The sequence below is a fragment of the Mesoplodon mirus genome, assembly GCF_964341445.2.
Source record: "Mesoplodon mirus genome assembly, chromosome: X".
Classification (NCBI taxonomy): Eukaryota; Metazoa; Chordata; class Mammalia; order Artiodactyla; family Ziphiidae; genus Mesoplodon; species Mesoplodon mirus.
In genome coordinates, this window is record NC_138981.1 from 47,855,027 (window position 1) to 47,880,957 (window position 25,931).

At 50.4% G+C, this 25,931-nt stretch overlaps 1 protein-coding gene across 8 annotated transcripts in view; it reads right to left on the reverse strand.

Annotated features, from left to right (window-relative positions):
* Window positions 1-25,931, reverse strand: part of IQSEC2 (IQ motif and Sec7 domain ArfGEF 2) — a 76,539-nt gene that overhangs the window by 17,910 nt on the left and 32,698 nt on the right. For 2 of the 8 annotated variants that reach the window (XM_082610782.1, XM_082610777.1), the window contains exons 3-4: window positions 1,943-2,204; window positions 166-567 (exon numbers count right to left, since the gene is read on the reverse strand). In XM_082610782.1, the coding sequence (XP_082466908.1) occupies window positions 166-567; window positions 1,943-2,204 (664 nt within the window). Of the gene's footprint in view, window positions 1-165; window positions 568-1,942; window positions 2,205-10,905; window positions 11,614-22,013; window positions 22,110-23,903; window positions 24,120-25,931 lie in introns of those variants that run through there. The other 6 variants (XM_082610778.1, XM_082610781.1, XM_082610783.1 and 3 more) reach the window with 6 other exon arrangements.

Below are 25,931 nucleotides of genomic sequence, written 5' to 3' on the forward strand. Positions count from 1 at the left end.
CCAATCCTTTCTCATTATTCTCACAGTCCCTACGTAGATGGTAGCTATTTGTTGTTATCAAAAGCTTGTTGGGCAACTTCTTTCGGTTTGAAGTACAGGTAAAAAGTCGTAGGAGTAGCCAGAGCACAGGGATGGGGAGGAAAGGCCCTTTTCAGGGATGCTGACCTGTTTGGAGAAGGAGTCCTCAAGCTCTGTGATGTCATTAGAAAACTCTCCAGATGTGGTGACGGAGCTTCCCCCACCATCGATGCCCCCTCCACAGGAGCCTCCATATGGGAGCCCCCGTTCAAGCCGGTGGCTCCGGGCACCAGCCATGGCACCCTCGTCCAGCGAGGCAGGCTTGCCCTCGAAGTACGCGGGGTTCTGTGCCTTCTCATATTCCTCAAAGGAGAACTGCATCCGCATGTTGGAAAGGATGATGCGGCGGGACATGCGGCTCTCTGAAGCTGAGCTGCGGAGCCGCTCAAAGTTCTTGTTCATGCGGTACTGGCGGAAGGCCGTCTGGATGGTCCTGGCAGCCCTGCGGCTCAGGAAGGAGCCCCCATACTTCCTCTCCAGCATTTCCACCTGGCAGGGGAGGGTGGAGGGGAACAAGGTCAGAAACTCACTACAGCCTCCTCATCTCCCTGGGCCTCAACCACACCACCGCCCGAGTCACAGCTAACTGCTTACAGCTGCCTGGATGCGCCAGGCTGGGCTCTCAGTGTCGTGTTCTCACTTTAATCTCAGATAGCACATGTCACACGGGACTGAACTGTGTTTTTTTTTTTTTTTTTTTTTTTTTTTTTTGCGGTACGCGGGCCTCTCACTGCTGCGGCCTCTCCTGCTGCGGAGCACAGGCTCCGGACACGCAGGCCCAGGGGCCATGGCTCACGGGCCCAGCTGCTCCGCGGCATGTGGGATCCTCCCGGACCGGGGCACGAACCCGTGTCCCCTACATCGGCAGGCGGCCTCAACCACTGCGCCACCAGGGAAGCCCCTCTTTTTTTATTTACAAGAAGTAGATGTTCAGCATTTTAAAATAAGAAAAGAAAAAAAAACACAGAGAAGCCAAAAAAGGAAAGAAAGGAAGACATAAATTGAAAGCAAGAAGGAGAAAGAGAGAGGAAGAGAGGGAGGGAAGAAAGGAAGGAAAAAAGGAAAGGAGGAAGGAAGGAAGGAAAATTGAAAGAGAGAGGAAGAAAGGGGGGAGGACAGGGGGAGAGGGAGGGAGCGAGGAAGGAAGGAAGGGAGGAAGGAAGGGAGGGAGGAAGGGAGGAAGGGAGGGATGAAGGGAGGAAGGGAGGAAGGAAGGGAGGGAGGAAGGGAGGGAGGAGGGGAGGGAGGAGGGGAGGAAGGGAGGGAGGAAGGAAGGGAGGGAGGAAGGGAGGGAGGGAGGGAGGGAGGAAGGGAGGGAGGGAGGAAGGGAGGGAGGGAGGAAGGAAGGGAGGAAGGAAGGGAGGGAGGAAGTTTGGTTCACCTAAATCCCAACACCAGAGCATAACCACAATTACATTTTGGGATATGTCCTTCCAGTTTTTTTCTTTTGTACATAGTATTTTGTGTCCCCTTTTAAGCTAAACAATACCTTGTGTGATACATGTGATATTTTGTAACACACTGTTCTGAACTTGTCAACTTATGTGTGTGCTTCTCCCCTTACACTGAGATTTCTGAGGACTACGTCCAGGTGTTTCATCTTTACATCTCCAGTGCCCAGCATGGAGCTCACTCAATGTTTTCTGAGTGAATACAAGACTCAGTGGATGGATGGTGAATGGGTCAGTGAGGCCCTAGTAGGGTGAAGGGTTCTGGAGCCAGTCTTCTCCTGTTCTAGTCTCACTATCCCTCCCTGGACACCACCTTCGAGTGCCACATTCCAATCCCTCCCTTGGTCCTCTCACACCCCCACCCCCACCCCCACTCCCACTCCCACTCCCGGCCAGAGCCATCTCGTCGGCACCTTCTTGTCCTGCAGGTCCGTGGAGAGTTCATAGCTGTCGGACAGGGCCTTGGAGCGCTTTATCTCCTCTTCTTCCTGCTTCCTCAGGGCAACACTGGCTGGCTGGAGGCGAGCCCGCTGAGCCCAGGGAAGGCCCACCCCAGCAGGGGGGCCCCCCATGTGGCTGCTGGTGGGGGGCAGCTGGCTCAGCCGGTAGGGGGGTTGGCTCCCGGGACTATCAACCGCTGTGCTCAGGTCACTGCCTGGGGCATCACCCTCCACACTGTGGGGATGAGATAAGATGAGCCAGGATGTGGGAACAGGAGACAGGCCTGCTGGGCCAGACTGAGAGTGGGTGGACCAGATCCCTTCCCACAACCCCATCCTCCCCAGCGTCCTCACAGATACAAGGACCCCGATACTTAAAGGCCAGAGGGGAGTCCTACCCCCCAAGTTGTCTCCTCACTGCCCTCACAGTCCTGTCCTCGCCCCTTCAGCCCTGTCCCCTCACAGCTCCATCCTCTTAGACTCCTTTCCTTCCAGCCAGGTCTTCTCACAGTCTTGGCCCCAGTCCTACTCTACTCTCACAGCCTGGTCCCCTCGTGGCCATGTCCCCTCACAGACTTATCCTCAGACCAGTTTCCTCCCACTCCTGTCCCCTCAAGTTCCTTTTTCTAATCATCTCAGCCCCTAAGAGCTCCATCCCCAAACCCTTCCTCCCCCGAGGGACCAATTCCCTTGTATCTCCACACCCCCAGACCTCTTCCCCTCACAGCTTTGTCCCCAAGAGGAGATGAGACAAGACGAGACATGCATCCCTCCCAGCCCTATCCCCAGCACCATCCCAGACCAGCCCTGTCCCCAAGCCTGAGGCCCACTCCCACATCCTGCACATCTAGGCTCTCCCCTGCTCGCCCAGCCCTGCCCCCTACAGCCCTGCCTCTGCCCTCAGAGGCCTGGACTCCGGGCTTGGCCAGTTCCCAGGGTTCCCTGGCCGCCAGGACACGGGCTCAGTGACAGTGGGAGGCACCTCCCATCCAGCATCCTCACAGGTAAAGAGCTGCCCTGCGGGGCAACTTCCTTGTTCTCCTCATGGCCTCCTCTGTTCAGCTGGGGGAGGGGGACAAGGGTCTCAAGGCTGAAGAATGGTAGGAGTTGGGCACTGGGTCTTGCCCGCCCTGGTTACCCGGAGCTGTTGTTCTGCCACACCTGCTCCCACGGTGCCATGGCAACCAGGCTGCCAGGGAACTCAGGTGGCGACAGAGCCCAGGCGCCCTGAGCCCGGCAGGCACGGTGAGCAGCCGCAGAGACAGGAACACTGGAGGGGGGTTGGGAGGGGGCGACAGGCGGTTGGGGGGGGAGGCGTGGAGGGGGTTGTGGGGAGAATGGATGTGGCTGAGGCCGGCAGGCACGGGGGTGAGGGGGCTCTTGGCTGGCGAAAGGGTTAAGGGGCCATTCCCCAGTCCCTACTTGCGGAGTCCCGGGGCGCAGAACCAGAACGGGGCCAAGCTGTGGTGGGTGGAGGGGGGTTCCCTACCGTTTCAGGAGCTTGAGCTACAACGGGCCTGCCAGCCTGGCAGAGAAGAGCATTTTGGTCTGGGGGCTGGGTGCGGTGGGTTACAGCGTTGGCGCTGGCTCTGTCCTGGTGGGGGCTCCCGCCCACCGCTCACCCTCTACCCTCCCAAGTGTTAATCTGCTACACTGTCAGGAGCAGGTTGGAAACAGACTGAGAGGCTGCCCTGCCCAGATGCTCTCTCCTTCTGGTCCTCTGGGGCCTGTGAAGTCCCCCTTCAGGGGTCAGACCCAGCCCAGCGCCCCCCAGGCATCTAAGATGCTCCTCTTCGCCCCTTCAGGACTGCAGGATCCTGCCCACCAACCTCTCAAACCTCTCCCCTCCCAGCACATGGCTCCCAGCTTTGATCAACTGTCTCCTTTGTTCACGAACCATCCATGGTTCCCACTGCCCACAAGAGATAGCCCAAGTTCCTTATTGTGGCATTTGAGGCTTCTCCAAGATACAGTAGCTAATGTTTAGTAAGGCACTGTTCTTACCACTTCACATTTAATAACTTGTTTACTCTTCGAAACAACCCTACGAGGTAGGTATTGTTATTCGTCTTCATTTTACACATAAAGAAACTGAGGCCCAGAGAGGTTAGTAACGTATCTGTGGTCACACAGCTATTAATGATAGAGCCAGGATTCAAATCCAGGCAGTCTGACTCCAGAGCTCACAGTCTTAAACATTAAGCCATACAGCAGGGTTGGCTGCCAGCCCCCCACCCCGTGAACCCTTCCCTCCAGCCAGCCCAAATCCTGTTTCTCCCCAATACTCCTCTCCTTTCCACCTCCCAAACTGCTCATACAGTACCTTCTACCTGGAATGCCATACCTATCACCTTCTGCCATCTTCAATCTGAGAACCACCCCCCACACCCTACTGCCATCAAGATTCAGGTCATATGACACCACTAAGAAGCCCTCCTGAAGCCCACCTCTAGCCAGAAATGATTGCTGATCCTGTTCAGGGCTCCCACACACAGCACATGTCTGTCCTTCTTTTTATGGAGCAGGTTAGCTTTGGCAAAGCGTGACAGCTATTTGTGTTCCTGACTCCCAGAATCCCAGCACAGGAAGAGAATTTGGTAATCTCTCCGCTAGCACAGAGCACAAGGCCTGGAACAGAGTAGGTGCTCAATGAAAGCTTCTGGAGGGAGGAAGTCAGTGAATGAGCTCTGGCGGCTGCGCCTGAACTTTGACCTCAGCCTCCAGTCTCCTCTTCCCAATCCGTTCTCCATCCTGTGGCCAGAGAGAGCTTTCCAAAGTAGATATCTGACCGTTTTGCTCCCCCACTAAAACCCTTCCATGGCTTCTCATAACTCATTCAACAAACAACTGAGCCCTTTCTACATGCCAGGCACAGTGCTAGGTGCTGGAAATACAATCGTGAGCAAGACGTGTAAGATTTGTTCCCTCATGGAAGTGACATTCTAGTGGGAGAAGACGACTATAAATATATACTATCATTTTAGGTAGAGAGAAGTGCTAGGAAGGAAAATACAGCAGGGTGATTAAAGGTGCTGTTTTAGATGCGGTGGTCAGGGAAGGGCTTTTTGAATAAATGGCATATAATCAGAGCCCTGATGGAAGTGAGGGAGTGAGCTGTGTGGTTATCTGACACAAGAGCAGTCCAGACAGAGGGTAGAGCCAGTGCAAAGGCCCTGAGATAGAACTGTGCTTGGCATGTTTGAGGAACAGCCAGGAGGCCAGTGAAGCTGGAGCAGAGTAAACGAGGGGAGAGTGATAGAAGATAAGATCAGAAAGGTAATTGGGGCCAAATTGTGAAGGGCACTGAGCCCACGAGAAAGACTTTGGCTTTTGCTCTCATTGAGATGAGCAGAGGAGGGGCGTGATCTACTTAGGTTTTACAGGAATCATCATCCATAGGATAACCTCCAGCTTCCTTACCATAGTTGTGGATGGTTCTCCTGACCGGACCTCTGCCTCATATACCCTCTGCCCCTTTACCCCAACCTGGCTGCCTCCTGCTCACCCTTCAACGTTTAGCTCGGGTGTTCCCTTCCATGCCTGCCTGAGCCCTTCACACAGGATTGCTTACAGGCCCCTCCTCTGTGCTGCCATAGGGCCCTAGAGTCACCTCTATCCCTAGGGCAAGGGCATTAGTTGGCTCATTGAAGCCTTACAATTTACTGAGGCAGGCACCATTAGCCCCATTTTACAGATGAGGACACTGAGGCAAGAGGTGATGTAAACTTGCTCAAGGTCACACAGCTATTAAGTGAGAGTGTCAGGATGCAAACCCAGGGCCTAGGCTGTCTTCTCATGACATATTGTTGCCTATCCCCACTTCTAGCCCCATGCTGCCCCTGGCTCTCTACCCTTTGGCAGTTCTCCTCTCCCTTCTGTTTTGGTTGCAAAGGTAATAGTGGCAGGGAGGTCAGGCTGTCAACACAGCCCCCCAGAAAGGACAGAGCTTGAGGGCGTCATACATACTGCTAAAGAAATGGGACCTGGGGACGTGGGATCCCTTAACTCAGAGCTCCCAAACCCTCAGCACACTTACAGTGCACCTTCCCTGCATCAGGCGCTTTTCTGCACATTATTTTAACTGCGTGGCAAATGCTGATCACATGGAAAAATCTCTCTTCTCTTTCTTACATCTCACGTAGACTCATATTCATTCTCTCTCTGTCTCTCTCTGTCTCTCTGTCTCTCTGTCTCTCTCTCTCTCTCTCTCTCACACACACACACACACACACACACACACACACAGAACATGTTGTGCAATAAGAAGCTGGGCAGACCTAGGTTCAGGTCCTGACAGCCATTTATCCGCTGTGTGAGCCTGGGTGTGTCCCTTTACCTCTATGCACCTCAGTTTCTCATCCTCGTGGAGCTCAAAATGCAATTCCCTCTTTGGATTCCTGCATTTCAGAAAGGTCCTGGGAGATCGACCTCTCCGGGACTCCTCCCAGCTGGGGGCAGGAGCAAAGAAAACACACACGTGCGCACACGTGCACCCACGTGTGCTGTCTGCTGGGCTATTCTGTGAGGGAAACTGGGGAGCATCCTCTGCAGCGGGGGGAATAAATCACGTTACACAACTAACCACAGTATAAAGCTGAAAGTTCTCAGGGCTGAGGAACGGAGGAAGTGCTAGGAGAGCTCAGGAGAGATTCCTCCTGCTGAGGTGGGGGCAGGGGTGCTGAGCGGAATAAAAATAAACTCGCACTTAACAGCGCACCTTCCCTGTGTCAGGCATTTTCTGCACATTATTTTAGCTGCATGGCAAAGGTGAAGAAGAATTAGGATTCCGATTCTGCAGGTGAGGAGAAGGCTCTGAGGGGGAAAGTGATGCCAAAGGCCTCAGGACTAGCAAGTGGCAGAACAGGGATTCAAAGCCCAGAGCCTGTGCTAGTTCCCCTGCTGCCTCGAAGGCTTCATGGGGCAGTGGGGGCGGGTGTGGGGGAGCTATTGAATAGGGCCTTGCCTAGGAGGAGTTGGTAGAGAGAAGGAGTGAGGGACCTTGTGAGCCAAGGCATTACGACAGGAAGAAGCGGGGCAGAACGGGCAGTAGGGATTTGGGGTGGCCTGCCCATGGCCGGGGCACTGACCCACTCCGGCTGCTGCTATTAATGGGAGGTCTCTCTCTCTCCTTCCCTTTATTGGCACTGACCGGAGCCAGGCAGCCAGCAGGGGATGGGATCAGGATGCAGTTGCCATGGAAATGAATGGGGGCTGTTGCTATGGATACCATAAGATGAGGGCAAGAGGAAGCTAGGGATGCTGAGGACTATCCCCATGACAACTTGGGCTGAAAGCGGGGCCGGGGTGGGGGGGGGACCGGAAGTGAGAGATAAGAAAACAAGACAAGGAGGTCAGCACACCTAGATGAGGCCAGGGGCATTGGGCTCTGGAGGAAGACTGGGCAAGGAGACCAGACCCAGCGGGGGGTGGGGGCAGAGGGGCAGAGGGGCTCCAGTCACCTCCCTCTCCCCCGACAGCTTTTCAACAAGCTGTTTCTGCTGCCCAATCCCAGCGCCACAGAGACTCCAAACCTGAGGCCAGCCCGGCTTGGCACAGGGACTGGCAGGGGAAGAGGAAGCCATCGGAGGGGCTGATTGGGTACCCAGCGGGCAAACATAGGCTTGGGAGCACACAGGTCAGGGTTTGAATCCTGGCTCTGCTTCCTTTGCAGCCCTAAATATAATAGTTGTCATTTACTGAGGACCTACTTTTAGCTAGGCTCAGCAACTCCGCAAGGTCTGGGTTGTTTCCCTTGAAGGGGATAACACAGATGAAGAAACTGAGGTACAGAGAGATGAAGTAATTTGCCCAAAGTCTCAATGCTCAGCAGTGGTGGTGCCAGGAGTCGAATCATCGCTCATGCCTGTACCCACCAGCCCAGCACTGAGCAGCCCCTCTGAGGCCGAGTCCTTGCATTCTCCAGCTCCCTGTGCCTTCCCACAGTGGCACACAGAGGGCCAGAAGCTGAGTAAATATTTGTGGCGTGTGTGAGTGAGGAAGCGATCCAGGAGGAAGCAGGAAAGACTGAGGTTAGATGGAAGAAGTGCCTGACTTTGACAGCAATGACTCACTGGTTTGGCTGGCCAAGAGTAGACGGTCCACAGAACTGGGATGGACTTTTCGAACCATCTAATTCCACAGATTCAAATTAAGGCTCAAAAAGTCTCAGTGACTTGCTTGCTCAGGGTCACACAGGACGAGAACCCCAATCCTCTATCTTCCAGGCCAGCGTAACTTTTTAGCTGAATCCGTCCAGTCCCCACCCCCGCCCCCCGGCACCTTTAAGCTCCTAGATGTTGGTAGCAGCAGGCTCCTTGCACTTTGTAGGCAAGGCAAGCTGATCCACAGCACCACGCCTGTGCCCAGGCTCTTACTTTCTTCTCCCCAGGATGTCCTCCCTCTCTCCTCTACCTGCAGCCTTTGTCGGTCTGGCTGAGCTTTTCTGAATCTTGTGGCGCCCTGAGCCAGCCAGCCCTCCTGGGAAGTTGGTTCTGGCTCACTCCCACCCCCCACAGAACCTGACAGGGTCAGTTATCCCCCCTCTATGTTTTGTGCACACTCATGTCACAGGCCGTCCTTATCACCGGCTAACTTGAGATTCTCTCTTGAAGTGTCCATTCCCTACACTACTCCCGTTTCCCATGGACAGTGGCCTGGTATAATTCACCTCTGTGGACCCTCCCTATGCCCAGGCCAGGGCCCAGCAGCCACCTTGGTCCCCTAAGACCACAGGTGGCAGTCATGTGTGTCTGTGTGACCATCCTGTCTGACAACTGTCACCCTAAAAGCCACAGCACCACATGCTCAAAAGCCACTGACACACATTCTTGTGATTATCTCCACCGGGGCACATGCAGAGAGACTGCCAGGCACAGAAAGTTGCCACCTCACACACTCAGAATCCCTCACGCCCAGCCTCACACAATCACATTCCCTCAGATACACAACAGTGCACAGCCTCTCACTCTTCTCTCACCTGCCAGCCTCACGCACACCTGTGCACAGGCACACACGTTTCCCTCACAACAGATAGAAACCTTCCCCTTTCCCATAGCACAGGCCCTCAGCCAATTCAGTTGCCTACACAGGAGTCTACACCCCCATGGCTCCCGCAATGGCTATCTGACCTTTAGTTGAGCCCCTGTGCCCCCTAACTTCCTTCTATCTCCAATCAAATGAAGGGTAGAATGGTCTCCCCCTCCACAGCCACAGGTCACCTAGACTCACACGCCCAGCTTGAACAGAGCAATGTAGGTATCATTCCCCAACACAACCCCTGGGGCTCTCCACCAGGTTTTGGTCCATGCTATCTCTGACTCCTTAATGCCTCACCTCTCAAACCATCTATTCAAACGCTTCCCAGCCGTCTACTCTTGCCCCTCTTCCTCCAGCAATCCTTGGACACCTCCACCCCCAGCCCATCTTGACATCTCCCTACTCTTTGGGCCAGGAACATATTTTGCTCATTCCTGAAGCCATATCTGCTCAATCACTTCTGCCTTTCACACCCTGCCTACTTGCCCAAAGGAATTCTCATCTCCCCTGAGAGACGGAGAACTTATGGAGAACATAGCCACTGTCTTACTTTCGGTCCCTCACCGTATTTAGCTTGAAACCTTGTACACAGTAGGTGTTTGAGCAATGCCTTCTGGAAGAGTAAATAAAGGAGAGAGGAAGAGAGAGGGAGGGAAGAAGGGAGGGGAGAAATAAATGAGAATTTGAATGAGTGAGTGAGTAGCTGAGTTGAGTGCCTAAGTGAGTCAAGCAACGAGTGAAGAGTGAGGCGAGCCTCTGGAAAACTACCAGGGCATGTGATGGGGATGCTGAAGGGAGGGGGGAAACAAAGGAGAGGAGGGACTCTCACCTGGGCCTTAATCAAAACAAGAGCCGCCAATCAGTGCACACTTGGCAACTGTGCACTAGACCCTATGCTGAGCTCTTTGTGCTTTTTCTTGCTAATCTTCATGACAACGCAGAGAGGTAGATCTATTCTCACTGTACTCGGGAAGAAAATGAAGCTCAAGGAGAAGAAAATACTTGTTCAAGGTTATACAGAGAGTAAGTGGCAGGACCATAAGGTAAACTCAGATTTGTCTAATGCCAAAAAAAAAAAAAAAAAAAAAAGGCTCAGAAAGGGAAAGCAGGGGTATGAGCCCACCTGGGAGTCTCCTGGCTTTGCTCCTAACACAGACTCATCATGGAAGGTGTGGGTTCTACAGCGCATAGAGGACACCTTCTGCTTTCCTGCCAACAGCCTCTGGGGATTCTTAGAACTAGCTTTTGGCAGGTGCAGGAAATATAGGGTTATTGCATCTGGGGGCAGTGGCTTTCCCTCAGACTCAGAGATCCCTAAAGCTGTAGAATCAGAACCTTGAAAGTACAGAATCAAGGACTATTAACATCACAGAATGTTAAAATCACACCATCAGAATTTTTTCTAAATGGCAGAATCATGAAATCTTAAAACCACAGTATTGTAGAATCCCCAAATCACAGCATCATAGAAAGAGAAGCCACAGAATTGGATGGAATGTGTCACTGAATTATCCTCTCTTAAAGTCATGTAATCATAGTTTCTTAAAATTGTACCATCTCAGATTCACAGAATGTCAGAGCTGGAGGAGCCCTTGGAGATCCTCTGGTCCAACCTCCCTCCTCCTTTTACACACGGGGAAACTGGGTAGCAGGGAGGCCAAGCAACGTGTCCAAGTTGGCCAGCTCGCACCACCTCAGGCGGAAGAAGGCGCTAGGCTTGCCCATGGTGAGAGCGCCACATCGTTCATTCATTTATTGAGTGCCTTCCGGGTGTTGACAATAAAATCCAACCCTACTCTCTCTCCCAGCCCGTTCCCAGCCCTGGATAGGAAAGAAGGTAAGACCCTGGTGGGGATGGGGAGAGGGAAGTGGGGTGGGGTGGAACATACATCAGACAGAGAGAAGAGATCAGCTTTTATTGATGGAAATTCTTTTGTACACAGCGACACGCACTCTGAAAGGCCTTTTCCTCCTGATCGTATTTACAGAGCGCTATGGGAGTGGCAGGGGGCACGGGACAAGGCCTCCAAGCAGTAGAAGAGATGGCAGCAATGGCCACAGCGAGGGAATGAGCAGGCTGGGTCCCGACCCCGTCTGGTCCTCTAAGCCCTAGGCACCCTGCATCTCTGTTTGTGCTCACAGAGAACAGAGGTAGGTCCTTGGGATGTCATTTGGAGACCTCTCCAGGAGTGGCAGGCTCCAGGGTGCCTGGGAAGTGGGGTGCGGGTATGGGAGGGTCCAGGTTTCAAGCTCCAAGCTCCAAGCTCTGCTGCTCCCACATTTTAGTCAGACCTAGGGCTCCAGCCTTTATAATTTGGGGGCTGGAGTCCAGGGGAGACAGCAGTGAGGGTGGGAATTCCAAGAAGGGGGTGGGTGAGGACGGGGCACGATGCCTGCCCATCTGGTTCCTGAAGCAGGGACGGGGTCCCATGGGGGATCGAGGGGGCAGGGCGCAGGGGGCTGGTTAAGGCTTTTGCTTCTGCATAGAAAATGACCCTTGTCCTCTCAGTTACCGAGAGGAGGGACTACTGCACTCGGAGGCCGGACAGCAGAACTGATGAGCGTCTTCCTCTTCCTCTTCCTCAGTCTCCTCCTCCTCCTCCTCTTCCCTGGGGCCAGGAAGGGCAGGGTAGAGGCCACAGGCGGCGGGTGACAGAGAGAGGCAGAGGCATTAGTTTGCAGAGCAGGGGAGACACAAGAAGGGCTGGAACCAGGGAGGTGGGGCTCGGATGGGGGTTGGAATGGGGAGGTCAGTGTGACCAATGGGGCCATATCCATCTCAGTCTCCAAGGAGCCTGTTGCTGGTCCCCCTCCTGGAATGGCCCTCCCCCACGCTCAGGCTGGGCTCAGGCTTAAGGTTACACCCAGAGTATGTAAACTCCCTTTCTGACCTGACAGGTGCCCAACCTTAATTTTAACATAAATAGTAGCAACCAGCTTTCTGCTGGCATTTTGCATGCGTCATCTCAGTTAACCCCTGCAACAACTGTGCAACATTTTAAAGATGAGGGAATTGAAGCTCAGAGAGGTTAGATATCTGCCCAAGGTCACACAGCTGGGTGAGCGGTAGTCAGGATTTAAACCTGGAAGTTCTTGGAGCTCCAAGTCTCAGACTCTTCCCAGCAGGTCCTTTGGGTGAACTTGGTACTATTTCTAGAAATCCACTGTGCCCTTGAAGGACAAAGATTTGTATTTCCTGAAGGCTTCAGGGTCGGGAATGTAGGAGATGCTTAGAAATGGAGCGTGGAAAGTCCACAGCTTTGGAAGCAAACAGACCTGGGTTCCAAGGCCAGCTCTACAAGTGCTTCTAGGCTGCGGCTCCAGGCATGTTAATGCCCCTCTTGGAGCTTCAGTTTCCTCATCTGTAAAACTGAGGCTTATGATGCCAACCCCACAGGGTTGTTGAAAGGACTGGAATACATGTCAAGTGCCTGGCAAACAAGAGTGATGGGAACATGGTGGTGGTTATTGTTAACTGTTCATGAACTGAACCTAATTACCAAGGTGGCCGTTTGCACCCACACAGAAGCGCCACAGCGGCGGGGAGGAAACATTGCAGGAACAAGCACCTGTTCCTCGGGTCCTGCGGAGCAGTACCAGGGGCCAGTCTGCATGTGGCAGTCACTGGAGCTGGACTACATTTTCATGGGGTGGATGGACAGGCAGGAGGGCTGGGGCGGGACCAGGTGTCTTGGGAGTGAAAAGGCTGATCTTCTAGGGGTTTCCAAAGAAACAGTCTCAGCCCACTCCCAGACCCCCTTGGCTCAGGAGATACAGGAAATATGGAATCCAGGATACTGGAGGATTGGGAAGACATGGGAAGGAAAGAGAAGGCAAGGGAAGGCACTGCTGTCCATCTGACAGACAAGCGCGTGCAGGGGTGCGCACGCGCGGACACACACACACACACACACACACACACACACACACACACACACCCTCCTCATACTCAGAGCTCCCTCTGACACATTGTTCCACAGAGTCACTGAGTCAGCAAAACCACATGAACCAGTGCTCAAGTCCTGGGCAAGCAACTCCTCCTTTCAGAGTCGCCCATTCCTCATCTATAAAAGGAGAAGGAAACTCCACACCTCTCAAGGCTGTCATGAGGAACAAATGATCTTCCAGTCCCCCTGCTCACTCCCCTCCTATCCAGGCCAGGCCCCTGCTACCCCCTTCACCCTGACACTGCAGTCACCTCCTGATTTCTTCTCCCTACTCTCTTGGACCACATTAGCCTTCCTAAAGCCCACCTTTGAGTGTGAATCTCTTCTGCTCAGACACCCACCTAGGCTCCCCTTAGCTTCCTGGATAAAGTTCCGATTCCTCTACTTGGCATTCAAGGCTCCCCCACCATATGGCCTCACCTGGCCTTTCCTGTCAGGTGGAAGAAGCCCAGGCTTTAGAGTCAGACAGACCTGGGTTTAAATAACAGCCCCACCACCTACTAGCTGGATGACCTTGAGTCCATTTCTTCACCTCTCTAGGACTTATTTTCCTTATCTGCAAAATGAGGAAATACCTATTCTGCAGGATGTGGTGGGGATTAAATGAATTCAAGTATGTAAGGCACCTGCCACAGGGTAGGTTTGGTGCCTCATACATGGTAACTATTACTGTTACTGTCAGCATCAGTGGCATCAATGTTATACCGCCCAGCCTTCATCAAACTAGCTTGTTCGTTATTACATCAGCACGTCCAGCCTTTTCACGCCTCTATGCCTTTGCTGACTCTGTTTCTTCCTTCTGCACAGAGCTTTGCCTGTTGAAATCCTGTCTGAATTTCACAACCCAGCTCAAATGCTGCTTCCTGCAGGAAGTCCTCCCTGACTTCCAACCAGAAGTATTCTTTGCTTCCTCCTAGCTCCAACATCCGTGCTCTTTGTCAGGGATCTCCATGTGTTGCTTTGAACTTTTCTGAAGCATTTCTTTCACTAATCCCCTCAACGCCCTTGTATTCCCCCAACCACCACTATCTCTGCTTTCCTTCCCTGTGAGAAAAAGAGGGCCCCTATACTATTTAAGGCCAGTCCCTACACCCAGGCTCTGGAGCCCACCCCTGCTACCACCTCCATAACAATCATCCCCTCTCCCTCCAGTATTTCAACCTCTCCCTCTCTGTTGCCTCCTTCCTACCAACATTTATAGAAGCTCAAGTCTCTCCCATCTGGGAATAAAAACCCTCGATCTGCCCCCACATCTCCCTCTAGCAATCAGTGTCCCTCTCTCCTCTTCACAGCTAAGCTTCTTGAGAAATCCGTCTACACTGGCCATCTCCACTTCAGTACCTCCCACGGGCTCTTCAACCCACTGCAATCTGCCTCGTGCGCCCACCAAGCCACAGAAACTCTTCCTAGTAAGGTCGCCCAGGACCTCCCACTGGTTAAAGCCAATAGACTCTCTCCCACCCTCATCTTACTTCCCCCAGCTGTAACATTTGCCACTCTTAACAAGCCCCCCCCCGTGCGCAGACGGCTCTTTCCTTCCTCTGCTTCCGTGAGCCCACTCCCTGCTGGTTTCCCTCCTACTTCTCGGACCACCCCCAGCTCCTCTTCCTCTCTCCATTCCTTATGTGTTAGTACCTCTTCCCCAGTTCTGCTCTGGTCCTCTTCTCTTTCATTCCACACTCTCTGTCAGTGATCTCATTCCATTCCATAACTTCAGGTATGGCTGAGAACCCCACATCTCTCTCTCTAGCATGGATCTCTCTCCTGGGTCCCAGACCCATCAAGCCTAATGCTTGCTGGAAGCTCCACCAAGATGGCCCTTAGGGCCTTCAGAGTTCCCAGGGACCTCTAATACAGCATCTTACCGCTGCAAACCTGTCCTCCTGCATTTCCCACCTTCGTGAAAGGCACCACCATCCAGCGGCCCAAGCCCAAAACACACCTGGAAGTCACCCTAGGTTCTTCCTGTTCCCTTACCAAGTCAGCCACCGAATCCTGCTGATTCTACCCCCTAAATAGCTCTAAAAGACTACACATGATCTGCTCCCCTTGCCCCTCGCTCACTCTTTCTCCAATCGTACTGGTCTCCCTGCCGTCCCTCAGACATAACAAGCACACTCTTGCCTCAGGGCCTTTGCACTCGCTGGAACATCATCCCCCAGATAGGTGTGGCACCAGACACATTCTATATATTTAGTTGCTTATTTAGTTAGTATCTGTCTCACCCACCGTAAGATCCAACAGGACAGGCATCTGTTTTGCTCAGTGCTATATCCCTAATGCCCAGCACAGTGTCTAGCACTCGATAAATATTTGTTGAATGAATGAATCCATTGCCAGGCCTGAACACGGGCAACTCACCATGACCACCCTCAGTCATCTCCACCCCCCACTCCCACCCCCATTATCTATTCAGTCTCTCTGACTCCAGTTCTCTCTTCTACCCCCATCACCTCTCAAATCCACCTCCCCTGCTCCATCCCCACAGCCACTACCTCAGCTTACCTCTCTTGGATTACTGCAAAAGCCTCCTCCCTAGTCTCCCTTCCTTCTAAAATGCTAATTTGATCATGTTACTTTCCCTCCTCAAGAACTGCTCACGGCTCTCCAGCTGCCTACCACGAGAAAGGACCCTGGGCTCCCCAGACAGCTGTTTGGGGTGTGTCTGACCTCCGCATCAGTGTTCAGCCTTACCATTTCTCACCTCCAGGCCTCTGTGTTCACTCTCAGAGCATCCTCTCCCATCTCTACCACTCAAAATCTTTACAGACCTTGGATGACCGGCTCAGACACGACTTTCTTCAGGAAAATACCTGACTCACAAACCAGAAGTAATTCCTCCCCAAAATACATAGAGAAATAAGTGTCTCCAGTGTCACTCAGAATCTCCAAGAACAAGGAGTAGGATGGAAGTTAGTAATTATATCTGAGACCACGGACTTTGGGTGCTGGGCGAGCATTAATAGAGGTTCCCTTCTCCTCCTGCACTATTACCCTGGACTCATGTCCCTCTGGCCCTCTGCTAACACTGGCTCATCCTGGCCTCCTCCCTTTCTCTCACCTACTGTTGGGTCTATCTCTCAAAGAATTTAGATTCCATAATTTGAAATTAAAATGGTTCTCTGCGAATGGTGCCCACGGGAGCAGTGCAACGTAGTAGCCCCGCTCCAAGCCACTTCTTCTATGCCAATATCCCAGTGTAGGCCTTCCAGCTGGCCTCCATGCATACGATCCATTTTTCATACCGACTGCTAATGTGATATGTCTAAAACACAAATTTTACCAAATTTCTCTCCTATTTAGAATCCATTCACATGATACTTCATCACCAGCAACGTTGGTTCTTAACCTGTTTTGGAGGAACCCAAAACCCTTTAGACATTTAATGAAAGCCACAAACCACCTCCCCAACAGAAAATGCACACAACTAGACACACACAACATTTTGCATTCAATTTCAGGAGGTTCATGGGCCACCTGAAGCCATTTGGGACCCATGCAACCCAGGTTCATAACAAACCTCTAGCTCTTCCCAACAACATCCAGGTTCTTTTGCATATGCTGTTCCTTCTGCCTGGAACATTCTGCCACACTTCACCCTTCTGCCCCTGACTGCCTCTGACTCATCTTCTAAGACTCAGCTCTTAGGCTGAGTTGACCTGCACCAGCCCTAGGTGGGGCCAGATCTCTTCCACTGGACTTCCACAGCAGCCCCCCCACCCCGTGCTCTCCTCTGTCATAGCCCTCCTCAGTCTCCCCGGCTGACTGGGAATTTGTGGAAGGCAAGAACCATTACCCAGCATAGGCTCTGCCATAGCAGAACTCCCTAAGTGTCTACTGAAACGAACACTAATAACAGCTACCCTGTTTTGAGTACTCATTATGTGCCAGGCACTCAACAACGTGAATACTATTTATGATCTCTTCTACTCCTCAATAAATAAACCCCATGATGTTGGTGTTCTTTTTAACAGGTAAGGAACTAGGCTCAGAGATGTGAAGTGAGTTGTTTAAGGTCACCCAGTTAGTGAGTGACAGAGGTGGGATTGAACTGAGACATGTTGACACCAATGCAAGTATTGGTCCACCATGCTTCCCTGCCCTGCACTGTGAGATTAGGAGATGGTATCAGTAGCAGAATAGGACCAAGAACCAGGGCCAGAATGCCCTCTGGGCTCCATTTCCCAGGGCCGCCTACTCTTATTTTCCCTCCTGTGTCACCCTCATGTCAACACCATGGGCCTGGCTCGCTCTCTCTCGCGCGCTCTCTCTCTCTCTCTCTCTCTCTCTCTCTCTCTCGCTCTCTCTTTTTCTTTTGGCCATGCTGTGAGGCTTGCGGGATCTTAGTTCCCTGACCAGGGACTGAACCCGGGCCCCAGCAGTGAAAGCACCGAGTCCTAAACACTGGACTGCCAGCAAATTCCCTGGCTCTCTCTTCTTATGGTGCGATCCCCTCCATCCCACGTACTACTCTCAGCCTCCTCATCCCAAAGCCCCACTATGGTCAGGTGCATCCTTCGCTCCAGAACCATCCCTAGACACGTACAGCTTTTAGATCCAATCCAATCCAAGGCTACATATTAGCTATGAGGAAAACAAGACATGGGTAGTCCCTGCCCTTCCAGAGTTGACAGTCATCCAGGAGTTTTACATGTAACTTCTCCAATCCTAAAATCAGCCCTGAGAGGTAAATAGGCATTGTCCTCATTGCACAGATGAGGAAATAGAAGCTCAGAGGCTTGCCGAAAGTCAAGCTTGTAAGTAGCCGAATTTGGACTTGAATAAAGACACTGACCCAACAGTTTTCCCCCATTAGGTCATCCTGCTTGGAAGAGCCAAAAAGTAGGCAACCATTTCCGGCAGGATTGGGGGATAAAGGAAAGCTATTACTCTTTCAAGACTTAGTACACATGTCCCCTCCTGTAGGGGACAGGTGGGGTTAGGTGCCCCTCCTCTGGCAGCCCTCTGGGCCTACTTCTGTTCTATCCCAAACCACACTATGCAGTCATTGTCTATGTGTCTCTCTCTCCCTTCTAGACTTGAGCTCCCTGACTGTAGGACCAGATACAGCTCATTCCCATATACCACCAAGGTTCAACACAAGGCCTAACTGAGAGCAGGCAGAACAAATGCTTGCTGAATGAATCAGGTGGTATTTGAGCAAGTTATTAAAAGGAAAAACAACAGGTGGATACAGGAAAAAGGTATAGAGGAGGAAGGAAACAAGTTAGTAAAGGCAAGGAAATGGGACCAAGAAAAAAGGCCAGTAATTTTAAAATTGTGACAGGGTATGTATAACATTTTTTTCATTGTTACTATGGGGGTTTTCTTTTCCTTACAAAAATGGGATCATACTATAAGCCCTGTTCTGCAATTTGCTTTTTTCATATACCAGTAAGTCTCAGAGGTCTTTCCAGGTGAGTATCTAGAGATATATCTTTTTCTTTTGATCTGCTACAGAGTATGGATGGATCATGAAGGAAAAGCTGTTTCCTACTGATGGACATGTAGGTTGTCTTAATTGCTTGCTATTATAAACAATGCTGCAATGAACATCTTTGCATATGTCTGAAAGTAGTTTTGAAGGATTCCTAAAAGTTGAATTGCTGGGCAAAGGAATGAACATTTTGTTTAAAATGTAGATAAAAGGTATTTCCGTGGCTTTAACATTTTTATAAACTGGCTAAAAATAAAGATTATTCCTACTCATATAATCCTGTCTTTATTTAAGAAGCATATATCATGCAACCTTTTCATTAAGAGTTGGTTGAGAATGCTACCCTACAAAAGGGCGTGTGATAGAGTTGCACAGTATGGCTTACGTTTGCAGCTGGGGTTGGGGTATTTTAGAAAAGGCCTCTGGCTGGCCAAATTAGGGTCTACCTAGTAGTAAAACTCTAGAGAAACCTAACTCTAAGACATAGTTCTCAGCTTGGAAGTATATGCACATTTAAGTTTCTGGGGGCAGCTAACAAACTGGTCCCATTATAAAATGAAACCAATTCGTACTCTTATCAAGGAATATGAGAGATTCTGTTTCCTCACAACCCTTTCAATCTCTTAAATTTTGGCACTTTAAAATTAGTACTTCGCTGTTGTTTTAGTTACATTTCTTTAGCTATTTGTAAGGTTGAACATCCTTTCTCATTCATTAGCTGTCTACTTCTTCTCTGAATTGTCAAATCACGTTATTTCTCCACTTTAAATGGGTTGGGCACCTTTTTCTTATTGATTTCCAGGAGACGATATAGACAGAGATATTAACCTTTGCCTGATGTCTATGTAGCAAATGCTTTCTTCTAGCCTGTTGTTTCTGTTTTAACTTTGTGTATAGTATCTTTCTCCACACAGAAGTTCTTAACTTTAACGTAGTTGAAATTATTGCTCTTTACTTTATGGCTCCTGAGTTCTTAAACCCTGATCAAAAAGGCTTCTCCACCCTGTTATAAAAATATTCTGGATTTTCCTCTGGTACTTTTATTGCTTTATTTTTTGCATTTGTTTTTGTACAAGGTAGGGATTTGGCTTAAATTTTTTCCAAATGGTAGCTAATAGTCCCATCCTATTTACTGACTTCCCACTGATTTGAAATGCATTCTTTGTCACAAATTACACTCCCAAATGAATATATGGGTTTGTTTCTAAATCCTCTATTTTGTTCCATTTATGTATTCCTCTATTTCTGTGATGATATAATATTTGTAATTTCTGTAGATTTATGGTAAGTTTTTATATCTAACAGGGCCAAGTCCCCCCTCATTGTTCTTCTTTTTCAAAATTTTCTTAGTAATTCACGGGCATTTACTCTTCCAAATGAACTTTAAAATCCAATTGCACAATTCCCAAAGAAAATACCACTGAAATTTTAATGAGAAATACATTGAATCTTTTGATCAAATTGGGGGGAAAATGTCATTTTAAACCATATTGAATTCTTCCCATCCAAGAATAGGATATGACTCTTGACTTATTCAAGTCTTATAGTCTTTGATGAAATTTTAGTTTTCTACAGAGAAGTATTTTAAATTTCTTATAAATTCGTAGGAATTTTATCTTTTTTTTTTTTGCTATTGTGAATGGGAATCTTTTTCTATTATGTCTTCTAATTAGTTATTGATGGTATTCAGAGAAGCTGATGGTTTGGATGTATATTTATCTTGTACCTACCCATCTCACTGAATTTTCTTATTAGTTCTAATAATTTTTCTTTTTATTCTCGTTGATTATCTAAGTAGATAACCATATCATCTTCAAATAATGCTAATTCTGACTCTTTATTTCTGATATTTATACCACTTATTTCTTTTTTTAATCCCAATGATTAAAACTTCCAGAAAAAACACTGGTTAGTGACAGTGATAGTAGTCATCCTTATTTTGTTCCCAAACTGAATGGAAATTTATCTAGCACTTCACTGTTACATTTGATGATTGTTTTTGGTTTCTGATAAAAATTCTTTCCAAGTTAAGGAGGTTTTCATTCATTCCTAGCTTACTGTACTAGTTATCTATTGCTGTTTAACAAATTACCCCAATGCAGCAAGAGATAACTAAGGCACTAAGGGTTTTTAAATCAAGAATGGATGTGTGATTTTGTCAGATTATTTTTTCAGCATTTATGGAGATGGAGTAAAAAGACTGTATAACTATTAGTATAATCAATTACAATAACAGCTTTCCTAATGTTGAACAATCCCTGAACTCCTGGGACAAACCTTCACTTGTCACGATACAGTCTTCTTTTAATACACTGATGGATTCAGTTGGAGAATCTGTAATTTAAAACATGTGTTGCTCTATTAATATGTGAGGTTAGGCTATAGTTTTCCTTGTTTTTGTCTAAACCTGTCCAGTGATACCAGCCTTCTAGAATGAACTAGGAAGCTGTCCATCTTTTCCTATTAGCTGATCTTTCAAGACTGGATAGAACTTCCATGATACCTGAACTTCCATAATACCAGCTGGGCCTGGTACCATTTCTGAGGAGAAAACTTTGACCATCTTTTAAACTTCTTCTATACTGTTCCATTCTATTCAGGTTCTCTGCCACTCCTTAAGTGATTTTGGTAATTTATATTTTCCTAGAAAACCACCCATCTCATCTAGATTTTCACATTTATTGGTATAAAATTACACAAAGCATTTTCTTATGACTTTTTCACATCCTCTGAATCTGTGGTTAAATCTCCTTCGTCATACCTTATTTTATTTATGTTTTCTTGCCTTTTTCTCAATCATAACTGCCAGAGGAGGGTCTGTCTAGTTTGTTGGTCTTTTCAAAAAACAACTTCTTAGCTTATCAAACCTTTTGTTTTCTATTTCATTAATTTCTGGTTTTATATGTAATAATTACTTGATCCTGCTTTCTTTTGGTTGTTCTTTTTCTAGAATTTTCTAGACTCTTGATCAGAATAATTCGTTCATTTAAACTGTCTTGTTCTCTAATAAAAGCATTTAAGACTACAAACTTTCTTCTGGGAAACCCCATGGTCATATCCCATAGGTTTTGATCTATGATATTCTCAATTGACATTTATTCTAAATAGTCCATAAATTCCATTCTTATTTCCTCTTTAACACAAGTATTTTAAAACTTTCAAATGGACCTAGCCTTTTTGCCATTGCTATTAATATTTTATTTCATTGCATTATAATCAGAAAGTATAAAATGTGTTTTCAAATTAACTTGGAAATAATCTCCTTCCCCAAAAGTATAAGCAGATTGTTCTCTCTGTCTAAACACCCTTCCCCATCCTATCCAACTGACAAACTCTTACTCATCCTACAAAACAGCTCAAATGTTACATATTCTAGGACCAACCACTCCCACTTCGGGGGGAAGGTATCTAGAGAAGGATTTTTAAGGAAGGACAAGCTACAAACAGGCTGTGAACGTCCTCTTTGGTCTCCTGGCCTGGTCCCCCAGTCACTCTCCTCACACGCTCAGACACCCATTCCACAGTCACTCCAGAGGCTAGAGGAAGATGCGGGAGGGGCTGGCAATGATATTGATATTTGTCTGGAGGGGTGAGGGATTGGGGGAGGGGTGGGTCTAGCTCTTACCTGCTCTCTGCCAGCCTGCCTGAGGGGGTAAGCTTCATGGAGTCAAGGACCTGAGTAGGACAGCAATACTGGTGTAGAGTATGAGACGCTGTGGACCTGAGAGACAGCAAGAGACAGAGAGAGAAAGAGAGACAGAGAGAGAGACAGGGAGGGAGGGGAGAGGTAGGGTGGGGAATGGGGACAAGGAGGCGAAAGTGAGTGGGGTAGGGGAAAGGGGAAGACTGGGAGGAATGGGTGGTGGAGGATAGGGAATGGGAGAGGAGGGGTGGGGGGGAGGGAGGGAGAGGGGGAAGGTAGGAAGGAAGGAAGGAAGGAAGGAAGGAAGGAAGGAAGGAAGAAAAAAAGAAAAAAACCACAAAGTCAAGAAAGAGAGGACGGCACTCGAACCACAAACAGAACACAACGACAACAGGGGGCAGCAGAGACGAAAGAGCTGGGCTGGGCCTCCTGTGTTCCAGGTGACTCCGTGGGGACCTCGGCCTCAGAGACACTGGGACACCACAGTAGGGAAGGGGGAAGGGAGCCCTCCTCACACCAGACGCCACACGGGTAGGGAAGAGGGGAGAGGGAAGGGTGGATGAAAGAGAAAGGGAAAAGGTGTATGAGGGGGGGTCCCCCTTAGAGAAGACCCCTCACAAGAAAGGAGGGAGGGATGGGGAGAAAAGAGGCTCTGGGTCCAAAGAGGGGGAGGAACCCAGGCCAGGGCGGGGGTGGGGGTGGGGGTGGGGGTGGTGCAGGAGACACTGGAGGAGGAGAGGGAAAGAGACAGAGAGAAACCGAAAGAGACAAGACAGAAAAGGAGAAAGACAGAGAAGGAGGAAGACAGTGAAAGGGCGAGACAAAAGACACAGAGAGAAGACGGGGAGAGGCAGAGAGTGCCAGAGCAAAGGACAGGAGAGGCGAGGGCGGAGGAGAGCTGACAAGGTCTCAGTGGTCTTGGTGACAGGATGGGACTCGGGCTGAGTGGGCGAGTGGGGCCCAGCGAGCCAGAGGACAGGGTGGTTCTTTGCTTCCAAGGCCCGTGCTGCGCCCCCAGCCTGGGGCAGGGCCCAAGCTCCGCCCCCCAGCGCTGTGCTCCCACCCTTAGCGTGGGGTCCAAAGGCCCCTCTGCCTCCTGCTTCCCACGATTAAAGTCCAGAGAAGGGGAAGGGGGAGGAGAGACAGCAGGGTAGTGAGGCCGAGGGCCCTGTCCCTGCCCTACCCAGCACAGGGCAGATGCTGAGAGTGAGTGCCAGGTCAGCCAGCCCCTGCCCCCAACGAGCCCCTGAAGGCAGGCTGTGGTCAGGGCCTGGCCCTTCAAGAGCCGAAGTAAAGGCCTGGAGATGCGGCTGCAGGCCAGGCCAGCTGCCCACTATGTCGCTTGCTGCGAATTGGAGAAGATGCCTAAATCTTAGAACCTTAACAGAGAATCCTGGAATCTGATACTCTTCTTATCAGAGCCTCTGGAATAATTGTCATCAGCAGAACGACTGTTTCTCAGTGCCATCTAAGTGCCAGTCACTGGCCCAAGTCCTTGACTCATTAAACCTGAGACTCAGAGACCCTTAGGCTGCTGGAATGTTGGTATCAGAGAGTCTCAGCTGTTGTGGACAGCCCTGCAGCGCCAGGCTAGGTGCCAGGGCAGCCACCAATCACACCCCTCACATGCCACCGACTGCGCTGCTCAGGGCTCCAGGGTCCTTACAGAGCTGGGCACCCAGATGTCCCTGGGCTCAACCAATTGAGCTGGCTCCCTCCCCCAAGCCAAAGGCCTCCAAGAGTCCAAGAGGGGAGCCAGGAACCAGGAAGCCAGGAGGCTGCTGAATCAGCAGCCCAGGGACCAGGTCCAGGCCTGGGCAGGAAGGGAGGGGGGTCGGGCTGCAGGGTTGGGGGTGGGGGCCAGGTTCCTACCTGCTACTCCTCCCGGGGGGCTCCATGGGTCTGGACCTGTCCCGAGGGCAGGCCCCCTGGCCAGGGCGGTGCCTCCACCGCGTCGCCACCCCCTCCTCCCCAGCCCTTCCCTAGAAGGAGGAACCCAGGAGGCGGGGCCAGGCCTGCTGGGCTATAGGCCAGACTGCAACTGGAAACTTTGCTCCTTCCCCTGCTCCCCCAGGAGGGCTGGGAACTCCTAGTACGAGGAAGCAGCTTTGAGAGCTTGAAGTGACTCCTCTGGGCCAAACCTCAGGCTGGGCTCACTATATGCACCTCTGTTGGAATCTCCCCAAGTACCCTGTCAAGTGCATGTCACTAGCCCTATTCTCCCGAAGAGAAAATTGAGATGTAGAAACATTAAGTAACTCGGCACAGGTAATAGAGCTAGTAAGTAGCAGAACCCCAAGATCAGGACTCCGTCCCCTTGGCCATATTGCTGCCCTGTGAATACAGAAACCCTTCCATAGAAGCTTTTCACAAACATTCTCATCTTCCACAGAGTTAAAGAGACTCTGTGTGGTGGTTATGCTGGGATGCTCCAGTTCAAGTAAAATTCAAATCACCCATCTGGGGAAATCAAGATGAGGGCCCAGCCGATATTCTTGACCATTGCAATAAGCTCTCACTTTCTTCTGCGTTGTTTTCTGAACTGGCTAAGAGAAATGCTCCCTGAAGAGAAAAGCAAAAATCAGAAGACACGCCATTCACAGTCTAGAGGCTGTTCTTCCAAGGAAATTGCCCCCACCTGATTTTACAGAGGGGGGAAATTGAGGCCTGGAGAGGGGAAGAGTCTTACTAAAGTTCATACAGCCAGTCAAACTAGAATCCCCACCGACCTACCACAGTAATCTCTCTCTCCTCCTTATGTGGGGGGCTGGAGAAAAGAGACAATTTGGAGGATTTGAAGGGTGTGGGATTCCTGAAGAGTACCCCAGATCCAGCTCAGAGGGCTCCTGTCCTTTCACAGCCCCAGAGCCCAGGCCCCTGGCTGTTCTGAGCAGAAGGCAGCCCTGGGAGGGGCCAGGGGGCCAGTGATCTAGAAGGAATAGGAGCTGACAGGCAACAGGCCAGCCTTCCTGCCTTCCTGCCTTCCTGCCTCCCTGCCGGGGCAGCTGGTTCCTCTCAAGAAAGCCAAAGCTGCTGAGAGAGATAGGCCCTACGGACCACCGCAAAGTTGGCATCTATGGGCCCTTCATGGCCTCTTCTCCCTCTGCCCACCCCCTAAAGGCCCGTGGTCTTCAAGGCTCTGGTCTCAGCCCCTGCTTTTCTTTCTCTCTCCCTCAGCAACTCTCTTGGCTCTTGTGGCAGCCGCACCTTGTGCCCATTTGCAGTTATTGTCCTAAGGGTGGCACCTGTGGCCCAAACCTTCATCTTGGCCTGGCAGAAGTTGAGAGACAGAAATTCTAGTCCTGGCCCTAAGGCTGATGCTGTGTGACCTTGGGCAAGCCCCTTCCCCTCTCTGGTGAGGCAAAGAGCTTACATTTTGGTGCCTGGCAGAGCTGGGTACAAGTCCCAGCTCTACAACTTTTCAGCTGGGTAACCCCTCTGAGGCACGGTTTGTTCATCTGTAAAAGGTGAGTGGCAACTCCTATCTCACAGGTTCTTGTGAGGTTTCAGTGAGACAAACATGCACATGCTGAAAAGTCTCAGTCTGAGCCTGAGAGAGTATGATCCTTCTCCCAGGGAGGTAGGGGAGACTCTTGGGAAACCTGTTTGTTTCGGGCAGGGGAAGATTTCTAGGAAGACACCTCTTCATCTGGGCCACTCTTGGAATTCAGGCGTATCTGAGCCTGTTGGGGCGATCCATGTGATAACCCTCTAGGGGCTGAAGGGAAGAAGGAGCTAAGGGTGAGGAGCCTGACCCAGCCGCAGGGCACTGGCAGGGCCTTCGTTCACTTACGCTACAGATCCTGTGAGCCAGGCACTGAGCTGGGGGACAGATACAGCAGTGACTAAGGGCAGTCAGTGTCCTGATCTCATGGGGCTCATATCCAAGTGAGAGCAGAC